At 34.1% G+C, this 15,764-nt stretch overlaps 1 protein-coding gene and 1 non-coding gene across 3 annotated transcripts; one reads left to right on the top strand and one right to left on the bottom strand.

Moving 5' to 3' along the window:
- Positions 1-1,907: 1,907 nt before the first annotated feature.
- Positions 1,908-12,744, bottom strand: LOC8277792 (switch-associated protein 70). Of its 2 annotated transcripts, none has more exons than XM_015719956.3 (10): positions 12,462-12,744; positions 12,288-12,395; positions 11,986-12,047; positions 11,817-11,900; positions 11,673-11,704; positions 11,456-11,537; positions 8,879-9,107; positions 4,922-5,149; positions 3,637-3,929; positions 1,908-2,511 (listed from the first exon to the last, which is right to left on the bottom strand). In XM_015719956.3, exons 1-10 carry the CDS (start codon positions 12,483-12,485, stop codon positions 2,151-2,153), a joined length of 1,503 nt encoding a protein of 500 aa, XP_015575442.2. In that variant the 5' UTR covers positions 12,486-12,744; the 3' UTR covers positions 1,908-2,150. The 2 variants fall into 2 exon arrangements, with proteins under 2 accessions (XP_015575442.2, XP_002520368.2); XM_002520322.4 differs by having other exon boundaries at positions 12,288-12,392; positions 12,462-12,743.
- Positions 12,745-14,201: 1,457 nt separating this feature from the next.
- Positions 14,202-14,308, top strand: LOC112535055. Its single transcript, XR_003079260.1, has one exon. It is a non-coding gene; the product is annotated as a small nucleolar RNA R71 (small nucleolar RNA).
- Positions 14,309-15,764: the final 1,456 nt, after the last annotated feature.

Raw genomic sequence — 15,764 nt, 5'->3', positions numbered from 1 at the left:
GATTTTGAGCTCAGATGATGTCAGGTTCGTGCTAGTTTTAGGTTCGAGTTGAATTGGGTTCCGGTCTTTCTAGCTCTGCTTCTTTTTCGGATTCAGATTATTAAGGGTATAGTTCAAGTTGGATTCAGATAAAATACGAAAGTGTTGTAATTTTAAAAAAATTCAATTCAAAATAGTGTGAACATCGAATTTTTATTGAATTAATTTTATTATTGTCAATTAAATATCTTGACTTTTATAAAAAGAATCATTTATAATTATTAATTTAATTTTTTTACTCAAAGTATAACTTTATTGTCAGTCTTAAATATTTTATTGCATAAAAATAATATAAAATCAATTCATTTTTTTATTTTTTTAAAAAATTAAATTAAATTACAATATTTTTAAGTTCAATTATTTGATTACTTTTTAATGTTTTTAATTTTTGATATTATATATATAAATTCAAGCTAGTTGTTTTACTGATTAACAATTTATAAAGCAATAATTCAAAAAGTTAAAAGTTTAGAGATGATATTACAAAAGATATTTCTTAAAATTCTAATTGAAAATAAAATATATTAAAAGAATTAGTACAAAAATTAATTAACATGATAATTAAATATTACCAAAATGCTATTTTTATTTTAATAAAAAGTTATATATAGAGTCATTTAGAATTTTGAATCGAGTTGTGTCGGTCATAAATTCGGATATTATTGGGTCTCAAATCATATCGATCTCGAGTTTAGATCATTTTAAGTTCAAGTTATTTCCAGTTGTTTATTGTTACGAGCTCAAATTGTTTTGGTCTCCGATCACTCGAATTTCGAACTACTTCAATCTCGAATTGTTTCGAAGTTGAGTCATTCTGGATTCAAAAGATTTCGATTTCGAATCATTTTAAATTTGAATCTTTTATTTTATATTAAAATTTAAACTCAAACGGATCGAGTTCAAACGAATAAAATCAAATTTCCGAGTTCAAATAAAACTTTGTTATCTCTAAATTTATATTTGATAAGACTTTTTTATATTTGATTTTAAGTTTAAGCTGAAGATTTGAACTTATCTATTGTTAATATAATTATATATATGTATATATAAATAAATACATAAAATTTTAAATCGATTATAGTTTTGATTCTTCGATTCAGTACAATATGGGATGATTCCATATAATTCTCGATATGAAAAACTAAAGAGATCTAAAACCGTGCAAGACAGATTTTGTACGATCCAATTCAGAAAAAAATCAGATAGTCAATGGATATCTTCAATTCTGAATACTTTCAATTTAATTTTTCAATCCGGTGCGGAATCTCCGAGTACTCTTTATATGGACACTTTCCCAGCTCTTGGCAAAATTTTAATTCATTTTACAAAGAAATTCCATACCTAGATCTTAATCAAGAAAAATGATATCAGACATCATCAGTAACAAACTGTTAGGATTTACAATCACCAGAAGATTCCCAAGTAGGTAAAAAGTATAAATAAACTCCTAAAGCACAAATAAACTTCTAAACTTTAAATAGTTCAATTATACTCTTAAAATTTAAAAATAAAACAATTATATTCTTAAAATTACCCGTTTATTTCACCATATAATAACATGAGCCCAAGTAGTTTTAAATGTTAGAAAAAACTGCTCTAATTTTTTTCAACTCGTACTTTTTGCATGCGATAAAATATTAGCTAAGCCTTTTAGTGAATGAACATTATAAAATAATAATCTCTCCTTCACCTTGACAAAAATAAATTAACACCATCATCATTAGTTAAATAAAAAAGAAGTTAGTTCTAAGAATATAATTGTTTTAGTTCTCAAACTTTAAGAGTCAATTGAGCTACTTTGAGGTTTAGAGATTTAGTTGCACTGTGACCAAAAATTTAGGAGCTTATATGTACCTTTTGCCTCCAAATTATGCTCTCTACATAAATGTGATCTATAGATTATTGTAAGCTATTAAAGTACATTCAGGAAAACTCTATTGGTCCTCTACCAAAAGGCACAGTGGCATCAGAACAATAACATCCAACCAGCCAGCCAATAAAGAAAAATACACCCGGCGAACATTTTGTTTGTTAAGTAATTTCGAATAGCTTACCATCCAAGTTATGTGCAAATCGTTATCTTCTGTATTATGTATACCTTTGACTAAGCATCAGGGCTGATGAAAATTGTTACCTCCTTGATCATGATGATTATTTACAGGTGGGCTAACGACAGAAATATCCAAGCTGCTTCCTTCTGTCTCAGGGGCAATCTCTTTTACATCGGCTATTCTCGACTCTGTTGGCTGAATGTCGCTCCATTCAGTATCTCCAATTGGCTGGAGATTAGCTTGATCGACTCCCATGTCCACTACACTCTCCTCAGAGACTGGCAAAACTCTAGAAACACTGAGACAAGCTTTATCTACATTCGCTTCCGATAAGTCCACATGCTTAGTCAGGGGAAGAGTGTTTCCAACAGCATTTGAAGACTCGGTCTTTTCAAACACTTGCTGAGTATCAATGTGTTGTCTGTTCACAGAAAAATATTAGTATATCATAATTTTTCAACTTCATATGCCAGTAGTGGTTGTTTTCAAACTGGCTTCCCACATTCAACCCCCAAAACAAACATCAAATGAATTTCGAAAATGCTGATGTATGCACCAGTTACTAGTTATGAATATAATATCAAAATAGATCTATCTGGAACTAGTAAGATGCCCAGGGTGATTAAGAAAAAAAAAATGAAGATTGAATGACCGAATGGTAGGAGCAAACATAAAAGTACCATATATGGTACTCAGAAACATCATAAAATAAAATGAAAATTGAAAAAATAAAAAAAAGAAGAAAGAAAAAGAGAAGAGAAATTTAGTATTGCTGTACAAATCATAGTGAAAGAGTCTAATTACACAATTTCAGAAAGATCTTTTACCTTACGTTTAAGGAACAGTTACGCCTTTTAAAATAAACATATTAGAATTTCAGGATTATCTTCTTATAAATAGGTGTTTTCTGATACTCCTTAAACTAACTTGGTAAGACTCATCCCTATTTGAAATCTTATCACTCTTCTGTTTCTCTTGTGATTATCTATATTTTTGCTTCAATTATTTGTTCTCTAAAACAAATACTCCAAAATAATAACAGGAAATGCCTTTCAGAATACCTTCTAGCCTCTTTTCCCATGAGAACTTTTCAGTCAGTTCTACATACTGAAAATAATTCATCGGAACTACTTAAAACTTTCCTCACTACCAAACTGGTTAGTGTGTTTACAAGAAACTTTTAGAGAACTGTTACTAAAAATCGAGAAGAGTTTGTTTTCCTTTTTCTTTTAAATAGGAAACCAGCCATTTATTTATTTAGGAAAGAAAAACAATTCAGAAGTCGGGAACAAAGTTGACAAAATTCATGTTCCATAACCAGCAAGACTGCAGACCTTCTTTAATTCCCATTTCTGAGTCATCACATAATTTTCTTTTTATGATGATTATTATTCTCAACCAAATGAATATTTACATTATGAGATCAACCCAAAAAAAAAAATTGCTCGTCTTCTGACATAGACTAATAGAAGGCCTGTACAAGGTTGCAAAATGTAATAAAACATAACTAAAATTACTTTGTTTTAAGAGGGATCAGATGTTAAACCTTTGAAGTTGTGCCTGTAACATGTTTACATATGCTAGAAGCTCTTGCTTCTCATTCACAGCAGCTGCCTCTTTCTGTGAAGCTTCTTTTATTCTAGCTCCAGCATCTGCTTCTGCAACCCTAACTTTCTCCTCTGCTCGCACTACGGCTCCTTCCAATATCACAACACGCTCTCTAGCTTTTGCAAGCTCAGAACGCCATAGATGTGCCTCCTGAAGAGCAGATTCTCTCTGCTTGATCATTTCATCTCTTTCTTTGCTTAGATTGTTAACCTTCTCTTCAAACTCTTTCAACTGCATATGCACAAACAAAGACCAAAATAATGATAACCAAAACAGCCAGAATTGACATGCAAAATCATGCATACTATTCTAAGGCCTCTTTTGGTTATGGGCAAGTAGATTCAAGAAGTAAAACTTCCAGGGAAGTGCACAAATCTGTTGTGCTTGATTTGAATTACAAGTTCCCAGGAAGTAGAAAGGAGAACTGCGCATCCATACAGGAAGTAATTCCCAGAGGGAGGTAGTCAAGTTGCACTTCCTCATTTAAATCAGTTAATAATTCACAAACCTAGTAAAAGAAAATATTTAAATAGCTAAGTTTTTTTCTACAAATACCTAGTAATAACTAGGGTTACAAATGACAATTTAAATTAAATATCATTAAATTCCTAGTAAATTTTTATTTTCTCAAACATTTATACAGTTTGTGCTAGTTCAAATTTGTTTTCTATTGTGTCGACATTTTTAAAGTGAAGATATATCCTGACATCCTTATCAATTATCATTATTCATATTAAGATAATTTAAAATTGTTGGCTGATAGCAAAGATTGGCTTTTGTAATCCTAAATTTTATTGTGCAATACTATGTCATTTTTCACACTTGGACCAAACAAAATTTATTTCTACTTCCTAAGAAGTCAACTCATGCTCATGCACCAAATAAATAACTTTTAACAGAATTCAACTTCACAAGAACTAAAGCATAAAACACTAAACAAGGTCAACTTCAAAATAAACAACCACCATGACAATTTCAAACAGCATCTCAACATTCTAAATCAGACTTCAACTATGTATTCAACCATTTATCTATTTCTTTATTTACCTGTTTATGATTTTTATTTTACAATTTGATTCACCGATAAGAGGAAAACAGTCTGAGTGGAAAGATGCAAATGATCCCTGAATGAAGATTTCATATGATAACAAATGTATCATCATATTGGATGACTCATAGCAATGCATAAATTAAAACATCAGGAGAAGAACAGAAATTGATACCTTTAACAAGGATGAATCCAGCTGCTTCTGTGAAGCTTTTGACAAGCGCTCAATCTCAGCACAAGCAATTCTCCGTTGCTCATCCATTGTATGGGCTGCAGATGCTGCAGCCTCAGCAGCTTCAGCTGTCTCAGATAGCTTGTCTGCTATCTCCCTTATTGTTGAATCACGAGCACGAAGGTCTCGGGCCAAATTCTGCAGCTCCTCATCCTTGACTTTTAGTGTCTCCTGCAGGGCATAATTACTCAGAAAACAAAGGCATGTGGAATGAAAATTTCCATTAGCACCTAAAAGTCAAAGGATGGCCAAGTGAGACCAGGTGGAGGGTATAGGCCTGCCTTTGCATTGCATAACATGTGATTTACACATAGCAGCCATCAAGAAATTAAAACTTGGGTTAGAAGGCCTATTTTCTCCTTAAAGGGTTTATATGACAATTACTTGTCATCACTTCTAACATACGACTAACCTTATTTAAGAGATTTAACATATCAAAAATTAGAATCAGGCTCTCAAGTCTTCTTGATATAATGAGCTGAGAATTCTGAAGGTCAATTTACAACCTTCTGTGAAACTGGAACTCAGTCAAATACCACCTAATGCAGCTCATAAGGGTATCAAGCTACCAAGAAGGAAGTGCATCCTTTAGAATCTAATATCCGAATAATCTTTGTCTCTCAAGGTTTAAAAAAATTAAAAATAAAAAGTGTACTATAATAACAAAAGTAGAAGGGAGAGAGAGAGCGAGAGAGAGAGCGAGCGAGAGAGAGAGAGAAACAGAGGAGAAAGCTAAACATTTATAGAAAGGTAGTTCAGTTGCCCAAGATAAGGGTTCTTTCCGAATTTCCTTTCTTCAAAAAAGATTGAAAAGCTTTTTAAACCTTTTTAACCAGAACTTATATTGATACTACAAAAGAACTATAACTTGTTTTCTACAGTTTTCCCTTAAAGGACACATTTTATGCTTTTTTTTTCCAATTAGAAAAAACAAGAACATTTTTCTTTGACCACATTCTTAAAATACAGTAGCAGTATTATGTCCATATCTATTATCTACCACAACCACTCCACTGCTGCCACCATAATATTTCTACTCATTCTGCTAAACCTCTTGGAAAATAGAACTCTAATTGAGTAATGTAAGATGTAAACAATAGGGACAACAATATGAGCTTCTAGTTTTCCAGTAGAACTGACAAAAAAAGAAATTGAAATTAAAAACTCAAAACTATTTCTGTCACAAAACACTCCATAGCAAGTATGTGAATGAAATAAAGGTAGGCTAACAGTTAATTTAACTCTATTAGCAGGGGATTTTCACAAAGAGGAGGGGTAAGGGAATAAAGGATAATCATTAACCTCCATTTTATATAACTTAACTACTATCATTCAAAAAGAAACCTTAAAATTATCTCTTACCCATGCAATAGCTTCTCCACTAATCAAATTATCATTCATCTTCTAACAAAACAATGGAAAATATTCTCGCGATCGCCCTTCCTCTAGAAATTTTCTAGAGAAACCATGAGGCTCAATTAGCCATTAACAGTTCACCTGCTTTTCCAGGCGCTTTTCTAATTCTTTTTTTCTTCAACTGCTTTTGGTATGATTCCATTTTTTGCCATTCTGTATCCAGACAATTTTAACATGTGATTTTTTAGGATGATTGGTATACTCTAGACATAAGATAGCACAAAGGTAGTGTCGTCCTTCTGCACAATGTCCAATCATCATGTACCAACATTGCCAAACATAAAGTATGATATTTAATTGTATAATCCTAAATTCACTAAACACAGAAAGAGAAGTATGTTCGTGTTACCCTATTTTATCTTGTCCCATATTCTCCACTTCTCTCACCAAACACAGCCAGGCAGTATTTCCTAGTCCTTGAACCATCTTATCCAAGTGTCATGCCTATTCAAATAAATTAGTTGTTTGCCCAATATTTTGCAGCTTTAAGTTTTAGGGGCATTTTCATTATCTTACATGAAATTCTGCAATTAGTGCAGATTTAAGCTACTCAAATCCACCAAATTCAGTCATAAACTCAAAATTCTACTCTTTCCAACTAAAATTCTATTTCTCTATACATCTTAATCTAATTCAAATCTCAGTCTGAATATTAATCCACCAAAGCTGTTATGCATCACCTACACTCCTTTCAATTATGCTTTCAGACATCTCTTGTGTAAAACTCCGGTCTATGATTATGGAGTCTTGGTGTAAGCCAAACTTGTCTTATCAAGATTTCCAAATCTCAACGACAAAAGTAAGAGACACTATTCATTTACCATTGTATGAAAACAAACCGTACTCATTTTAAAAGAGATCATCATTCATCAACCCCTTACTCATTAACCTTTATGATCCTTTATTCATAAAAGAAGCTAGTGGAGGTATATATTTTCATGCTTTATTCTGATGGAAAGAAAATTGTTTAGATCTTTTGTTTTTTAAGAAAAATGGAGGTAAATTCTTTCATTTTTTGATTCTAAAGTAAATTTCCATCATTTCTCTTGGGCAAGATTAAGTTAAATGGAGACAAAAGAGTACCAGCTGAAAAATTACATAGGGTAAAGAGACAACTGGCTCAAAGGTTTGCACCCGGCTTGAATTGCTGACCTAGGGTCTGGCTCTTTTGAAGCCTATAACAAAGATAATCCCATGCCTCGTGGCATGTGAGAGCCCAAACAAGATATGCACTTTTGTAACTAAACAATTCCAATTCAACATGTTTCAAGTTTCTCAATTTCTCAAGGGATAAAAACATGATGGTTAAATCGAGAAGGGTAACAGGAGTCCATATGAGATCTTAAAATCCCATTCATTGAAGAAGTTTTATAATATTGCCGTGATAGCTACTTTAAGTGACAAGTGTTGGAGCAATGAGGAAAGAAGGCTACAAAATAAGATAAGACTACAAAGGTCAAACATATAAAGCCACATAAAAACACAAGATGAGTGTTAAATGTAGGATGATAAGATGACCTGCTGCAAAATTATTTGTACCTTGTAGCACTATATAAATAGAAATGGTTGGAAATGATTCATGTAACCAAAACCCTAACTAGTAGAGTTGAGTTAAAGACACGAGCAACATGTGTAATTTCTTGCTTCTTCAACAACTTATCCTATTTTAGATACAGTACTCTTGCTCTTTCAAAACCTTATTTGAGAACTAAAGATCCATAATAAAATCAAAGTTTGCTAAAATCTTGCATATGTCTATGGTCCTCTACTTAATTGCCCTATTTCTTAGATTCAACCATATTTTCAGCTATGCCCGAGACCCCTTATGTGCAACTCAAATCCACAGTGTGGTATGACACCTATACTAACAATGACGATGATTTTTTCTTCTAAAACTTAAATGTTTCTTTTCAGTCACTGTTACTGAGATTATTAGTGATGAAGTTGTAGTAACACCTATATACAGTAGAATATGGGTTTGAGTCATGCCCACCAATTATACCTTTTCTACTGTTTCTTTTTCCTTTCAAGAAACGATTTATTTCAAGGATAAAATGGTTCTTTGAGAACTTTATAGATAGATCCATACAGCAGCATGACACAGATGAAAACCTATTGTAATTAGAACACAGGGCACACTAAAAACTGAAACAAGTAACAGAATACATAATGCAATACCCTCTTTTTCTCCCTTCATTCCACCCCCTTTATTCTCTTCTATCCAAAGCTGCTCAAAATCAAGATTCGAGTACAATGCAAAATCAAAACTCTAATAAAGATTAAATAAGTAATTTAACCTGGAAAATATCCATTGCTTAGCGTTTCATCGAACTTTCTTTCAACCAAAACACAATGCAATCACAACCCAATCTTTATAAAACATATTGAATGTGCTTTCATAAAATTGTACCAAGCACAAAGTTGATATACTTGTCTAAAATATAGATGAGTTTATAGCATATGAGCAGTTTGAAACTATTGTACCTTCATGATTGCTAGATCATCCATGGGACCATCAGTTATCCTATTATTCACCATTCCCAAAGCATTTCTCAATGAAATCTGCATAGCAGCTTCAATTTCTTTAGAGCATTCAAGGGCTGTTGAATTGGCTGCAGCAACTACAGTCGCAACTGTCCCTAATTTTGCAGAACCTGTCCCACTTAAGGAATTCACTGCCTCCTTATGGGCCTTCAGAACCAACTGAGTTGCACTGATTGACAGAAGGCCAAAAGATAGATGGAGAAAATATAAAGTCTGTTATCAGTTATAAGATAAATAGAAGCAATGAAGGTGAAAAAGAAAAATGAAACCTTATGACCTTAACAACTGAGGAATGCATTTCTCATAAAGAACCATGTCCACCAAATAAAAAAACTTTAAAAAATTAAGAAAAAACACACTATCCAACATCAACAAAATTAGAGACCAACGGAAAGAAACTATAGAAAACCTATTACCCCTAAATAGAATACATTTTATTTTAATTCAAGTTCCCTGTTTCTCAGGTCTTGTTATTTGCATGACTAACTCTCAATTGAAACATATTAACAACATTGTCCATAAAGAGTATGATTTCATCAACGTGAAGGAATTTATTAGAGACATAATTAAAATGAAGGGAAAGGAATCATCTTCCAGACACACACACGCACAAACTCAAGAAAAGAAAAACCAAAAAGAATTGGCAGAACACAAATAATCCTCAAATGATGGACAGAATGATAAGAAATGAAGGACCTTGGCAGTGATGTGATTGGAAAAAAAAAAATGAAGTGTGGGATAGGAGCCAAAAAGAAAAGGTGATGAGCATTTGACTGATGAAGATTTCTGAAACTTTCTCTTAGTCCTGTATCTTATTTGCTAGTTGTCCCAGATCAAATCTTCTATAGGACTGTGTGAAGGCAACTAAGGGTAATAGAAAACTTATTTGTCTCAATCCTATCCAAGGCACAACTCTCCTTAAGATTCTTGAAAGTTGGTTTCTTTTTCCTCACTACTTCAAGCTATGTCAAAAAATTTTGCATTGTCATGCCTTCCACTCTAATCAAAATGATTTAGGTGCATCCAAGAAATTGAAGGCAAAAAAGGAAGATTTTGTGAGACTATGCTTAGAAAACGAGTTGATTATTCGGGGCGTTCTGTCATTGTCGTAGGCCCCTCACTTTCATTACATCGATGTAGATTGCCTCGCAAAATAGCAATAGAACTTTTCCAGATAATTGTAATTCGTAGTCTAATTAGACAACATCTTGCTTCGAACATAGGAGTTGCTAAGAGTAAAATTCAGGAAAAAGAGCCAATTGTATGGGAAATACTTCAGGAAGTTATGCAGGGGCATCCGGTATTACTGAATAGAGCGCTGACTTCGCATAGGTTAGGCATACAGGCATTCCAACCCATTTTAGTGGAATGATGGACCGATGTAATATTAAGGAGAATATAAAGAAAAGAGCATGTTTTAAACCAAGTACACCAGATCCCGAAGCCCAGCAATATATACAAGACTCACAAAGATTTTATTTTCAAAATGAATAATTTCATGAAGGAAAAGGAAACAGCAAGACAGAAAATAAACCAAAAACCATCATAAGTTGTATGCAACTCAATATCCCTAATTGGAGTCCTAAATACTTGTTTTATTACTGCATTCTGACTATTTAGAATAAAAAAATTTCAACCATTTAGGGTGTGTTTACTTAAAGACAATCAAGCTATTTTCTGGAAAACTTTTCTAAGAAAACTAGAAAACAGAATTTTGTGGTCAATTAGAAAATAGAAAACTAGAACCTTTGAAAAAAAAGTTTTCCGATGTTTTCCTTTATGCAATAACTTCCATTTGGAAAACATGGAAGTCTCCACTTAAAGTCCAATTTAGCCTTTAAGTTTAGGCTGTTATCCAACTTTTCCCCTTAAGCTTGGGTTCAAATCCCAGCTTCAACATCAACCATTTTTCTTTTCGTTCATTATTTTTATGCATTAATGCATGGGCTACTATTATTTTACTCCCTCAATTTTGTATTAGTTTCTTAACTAGATCCAAATGCCAGGATTCATTTTACTTTTTTGTCAAACATTTTTTTTATTTCACTTTTTTTCTTAGTTGATTTTTCTCATAATTTTTTATTCATTCATTCTTTTAAATGTATTACATTTTATATCTTTTAGATGTATTATATTTTTTACAACAGGTTCTTTTTAACTTCTTAACTCTTTCATTTTATTAAAAAATATCTTAGATATTAAATTCATGATAGAAAGACCACATTTTGATTCTCTAACTATAGAAAATAATTGTCATGCAAACATGTGTATCTAATTTTGTAAGTTAGAAAATAGTACTATCTTCTTAACAAATCAACACATTCTCTAAATTTTCACAGAAAATGAAAAATCGCTTTTTTCAAAGAAAACTGAAAATGGAAAACAAAAATTATTTTCTACAAATAAAACACCCTTATTGAATGTGTGCATGTGTACAGACTAAAAATACCATCTACAATCACAGAAAGGTGATAACAGTCTGATTAGACAGAGCACAATTGCAAAGGAAACACTTACTGTAATGTTGCTACCCATGCTCTTGCTGCACCAGGAGTCTCCGCGCAAAGAAAGTAGTCCTTTTTTTGTGGAGTGCCAATGTCTAAATATAAGTTAAGCATGAGGCATCAACTACTTGAATTTAACCAAAACAAACATAGCTTTTAAACAGAGGCAAACTCAGGTTTGCAGTTTGCCTATATTTGATAAATGGAAATAGATAGATTAATATGGATACAGAAACAGCAGCCATCATACTTTGGAAGTCCACTAAAGCAAATAAAAAAAACAAAAAAGAACATCGTTATTTGACCATTCAACTCATACAATCAGAAAAAAAAATTCTAAAACTGACGTAAGATAATAATAATAATAATCTTACTGGAAGTTGACAGGAGAAACTGTTATCGTGCTATTTGCATCAAAGATGATAGTACCCTTAATAGCTGGTTCATTTCTCCTAGTCCTAAAGCAAGCAGATAAAAATTATCAAAATACTCGCTAAAAATAAAATGGAGAAGAAATAAAATAAAAGTGTGATATTCACTCACTTGTATTCCATTTTTCCAGTTGTTGGGTCCAATATCACCCATCTTTCATTCCATTTTCTTAACTATTAAAGCCAAAAATAGAAGCAAGTTATGAACAGACTATAAATTCAGGGATTAAAGACAAAGAAAATAGAAATGCCTCAATAAATCTTCAAATTATAAAACCTAATTTGTACACAACTACATAGAATCAAGTAATTATCTAGGGTTATTCATTTTACTTCATAGTTCATTGTAATATCAAACATGATTTTCTATAGAATTAAAATTGAATGTACAAACTGAATAGTAAAGGTGCGTACAGTTTCAGATCGCTTGAGAAGTGGACCCTGCAACAAATTCCGACCAGAACCAGACGCTAACTGCCGCTTGATCCTTTCCAAACTGTTGTCGGCGTCCACCGGTCTCTGCTGTGCCAACAATTATCATTTCTTTATTATTAATCCAAACAAACAAACCAACAAATTGAAACTTACCGTAGAAGCGCCATTGGAAGTCATGATTTTTGTTGCAATAGATAGATGAGATCACCAACCAAAACAATTCACAATTCAAGATTATCGAAAGCAGCTGAGATTTTTTAAGGAATTGGGGTTTTGGGGATGTTTATGATTACTTGGAAGCAACGTTCTGTTATTACAAGGGAAAATAAAAATGATAATAATAATAATAGCAACGACAGCAACAAATAGAATAGAATAAAATGATAGTAAAGACTGTTAGGTTTGTTTCATGGACTTGCAGGTAAGGCTTTTTTCTTATTATTATGATGGAAAAATTACAAAACAAGTGAGGCGCAGTTAAAGCTCCGTGGTTTGCTGGTTTTTTCTTTTTTTTTTATGTAAAGAATTAATATAAAAATTATTTTTAATAATAAAATTATTTAATAAATAATTTAATATATAACTACAAACTAGTGGACATTAAATTAATACTAGCTTCTAAATCGGCTAATGCAGTACTAATTGGCAAACCGCCAATAACACAAAGGACAGTAAAACTCTCTGGATCTCGTCGCTTGAGTGGCAGCTTATTCTAGAGAATAGCTGAACACTCCTCATTAAGTACTACTTGACTAAGATTCTCCAACTTTCTCTTGTTGCTCAAAATCTCCTTTAAGAACTCAGCGTACTACAGCATCTGCGAAATCGCCTCAACAAAAGGTAAGTTAATTTTCAGCTGCTTAAACAAGTCTAGAAACTTATTGTATTGCTTGTCCACCTTGTCCTGCCTCAACCTCGCAGGATATGGAACCGGGGGCTGATACTCCCGTAAAAGGCTCTTTTGCATGTCTTCTTTCTACCTCTCGATCTTCACCACCTCAGGCTCTAGTCCTTCCTTAGCTGGCTTGTCCTGCACAATCACATCATCCTTATAAGCTAAAGGCAAAGAACCATACAATTGCTTACCAGATCGCAAGGTGATAGCCTTGCAATGCTCCTATGGGTTTACCTCTATAGTGCTGGGAGCGATCTTGAGGGTCTCTCTAAAAGCATCTTAAATATCTGGCCAATCTGAGTCTCCAAGTTCTGAATCGAGGCCTGCTGATTCCTAAGTGCACTATCAGTCTACTGGAATCTCATCTCCGTAGACGTCACAAACTTCATCATAAGCTCCTCTAAATTTGACTTCTTTTCTGGTGGAGGAGGAGCTTGTGCAGGCCCAGCTGGCTGTTGTTGTGGCTGTTGATGAAGTCTCTGAAAACTTGGTGGACCCTAGGCATTATTATTCCTCCAACTGAAGTTGGGATGGTTGCACCACCCAGGGTTGTATGTGTTGTTGTAAGGGTAGTTCTGCTGCCTTGGGCCATTCCCTATATAATCAACCTGCTCAACATCAGAAGACACAACAGAAACAGATGGAAAAGTAGAGGAAGAAGAAGCAAACATACCTCCCGCAGTACAGTTCGCATTGTAGTGCGGGCCACCATAAAACTTCGACCAACGTCACCGCAGAGTTTATCAATCTTCTTGGTTAGAAGCTCCACCTGAGCTGCCAAGGCTGCTGTAGAATCTACTTGGTTGACCACTCCCTGTCTTCTTGGTCGACTCCTAGAGGATTGCCACTGATAATTGTTCATGGTCATTTCCTCTATCAAGTTCTGAGCCTGCTCGGGCATCTTACTATTTAGCGTCCCACCTGCTGCAGCATCCACCATCTGCCTCGTCGTAAGGTTCAACCCGCTGTAGAAGGTTTGAACCTGCATCCATACTGGCAATCCGTGATGTGTGCAGCATCTCAAAAGATCCTTAAACCTATCTCATGCATCGTACATGCTCTCATCATCAAACTGCACAAAAGAAGATATGTCATTTCTAAGTTTAGCAGTTTTAGCAGGAGGAAAATACTTATATAGAAATTTTTCGGCCAATGCCTTCCAGGTAGTAATCGTCTGTTGTGGAAGAGATTGCAACCATCTCTTTGCTCTGCCCTTCAAGGAAAATGGAAACAATCTCAACCGAATGGCGTCATCGGTTGTTCCATTTATCTTGAATGTGTCACAAATCTCCAAAAAGTTGGATATATGTGCATTGGGATCCTCGCTGGGTAATCCTCCAAACTGCAAACTCTGTTGGATCATCTAGATAACATTGGCCTTTATCTCAACATTATTGGCCGCTATAGGAGGTCTGAATATACTAGTTTTCATCCCATCCAAGGATGGTCGAGCAAACTCATACATCGTCCTCTGATCGTCATCGGCCTGAGGGTTGTGGTTCTCCATTACGTTAGCTTTGTGAACCTGAACTATAACTCTGACCTCCTCCTCAACTGCCTGCAAACATCGTCTCAATAATCTAAGAGAGCACTCTGAATCAGATAAGGGTTCTATAGGATCAGGATTAGAGCTCCTGGTCATAAACTACCTGAAAACGACAATCTAAACAACCACCAATCAACAAAAATAATAAAAAAAAGAATAAAGAATAAATAAATAAATAAACAATGACTAAAGTAACTCAAAAACAATTCACTTTAGTTCACCGTTACGGTTCCCCGACAACGGCACCAAAAACTTGATGGGCTACTGATGCAACCTACACCTAAGGCAGTGAACCTATCGATGCGGCCTAGCACTAGTGAGTATCAAGGTCGTATCCTGGAGATCGAGTGAAATCTCGGATGTCTCGGTCAATCATCTAGAACCTTCAATCTTTGCTTGAATCTCCCAAATCAATCCTCTGAAATGATGTTGGTCTCCCAAAATGTCAAGAATAGAGGTGTAGAAGTAAAGGGTCACGCGTGTAGAGAAGTCTAGAAATCAGAAGCGGAACCTTGTCTCATTTTGCATACGCCTACTTATAGGCAGAAGTGCCATAGCCCGTGCAATGGGCACCAACATCCACGAAATGCCAAATTTCCAAAATTGTCCAAGGGAGGCTGTGTAACGGGCCGTTGGATGGCCCGTGCAAAAGCCTTGAAATGCGCGCCAGTAAGTAATCGACTCTGACAAACATCTAATATGCGTAAATCATCCAAATATCTTGGTTTCTGCCCGGAATCAATCAATTTCTCATCGAAGAGTCCGAAAACCTGAAAAACTCATAAACATACCAAAGTGCGATCAAACAGGAATAAATATGACTCAAATACACGAATAAACAACTGATAAACAGTCAATAAACATGCATAGAATCATCTACATCACACCATTACCTCCATAGGTAACATAACATCATGACCATAAGTAAGGGAATATCTGTAGAACTCTTTTTAGATGTTTGATGGGCCCATAGAGCTTTCTAAATGTTTCCATACTTATGGCATTGTTGGCATCC

This window comes from Ricinus communis, chromosome 5, assembly GCF_019578655.1.
Source record: "Ricinus communis isolate WT05 ecotype wild-type chromosome 5, ASM1957865v1, whole genome shotgun sequence".
Taxonomy (NCBI): Eukaryota; Viridiplantae; Streptophyta; class Magnoliopsida; order Malpighiales; family Euphorbiaceae; genus Ricinus; species Ricinus communis.
The sequence above is the reverse complement of the archived record's forward strand: the minus strand, read 5'-3'. Positions and strand labels throughout refer to the sequence as shown.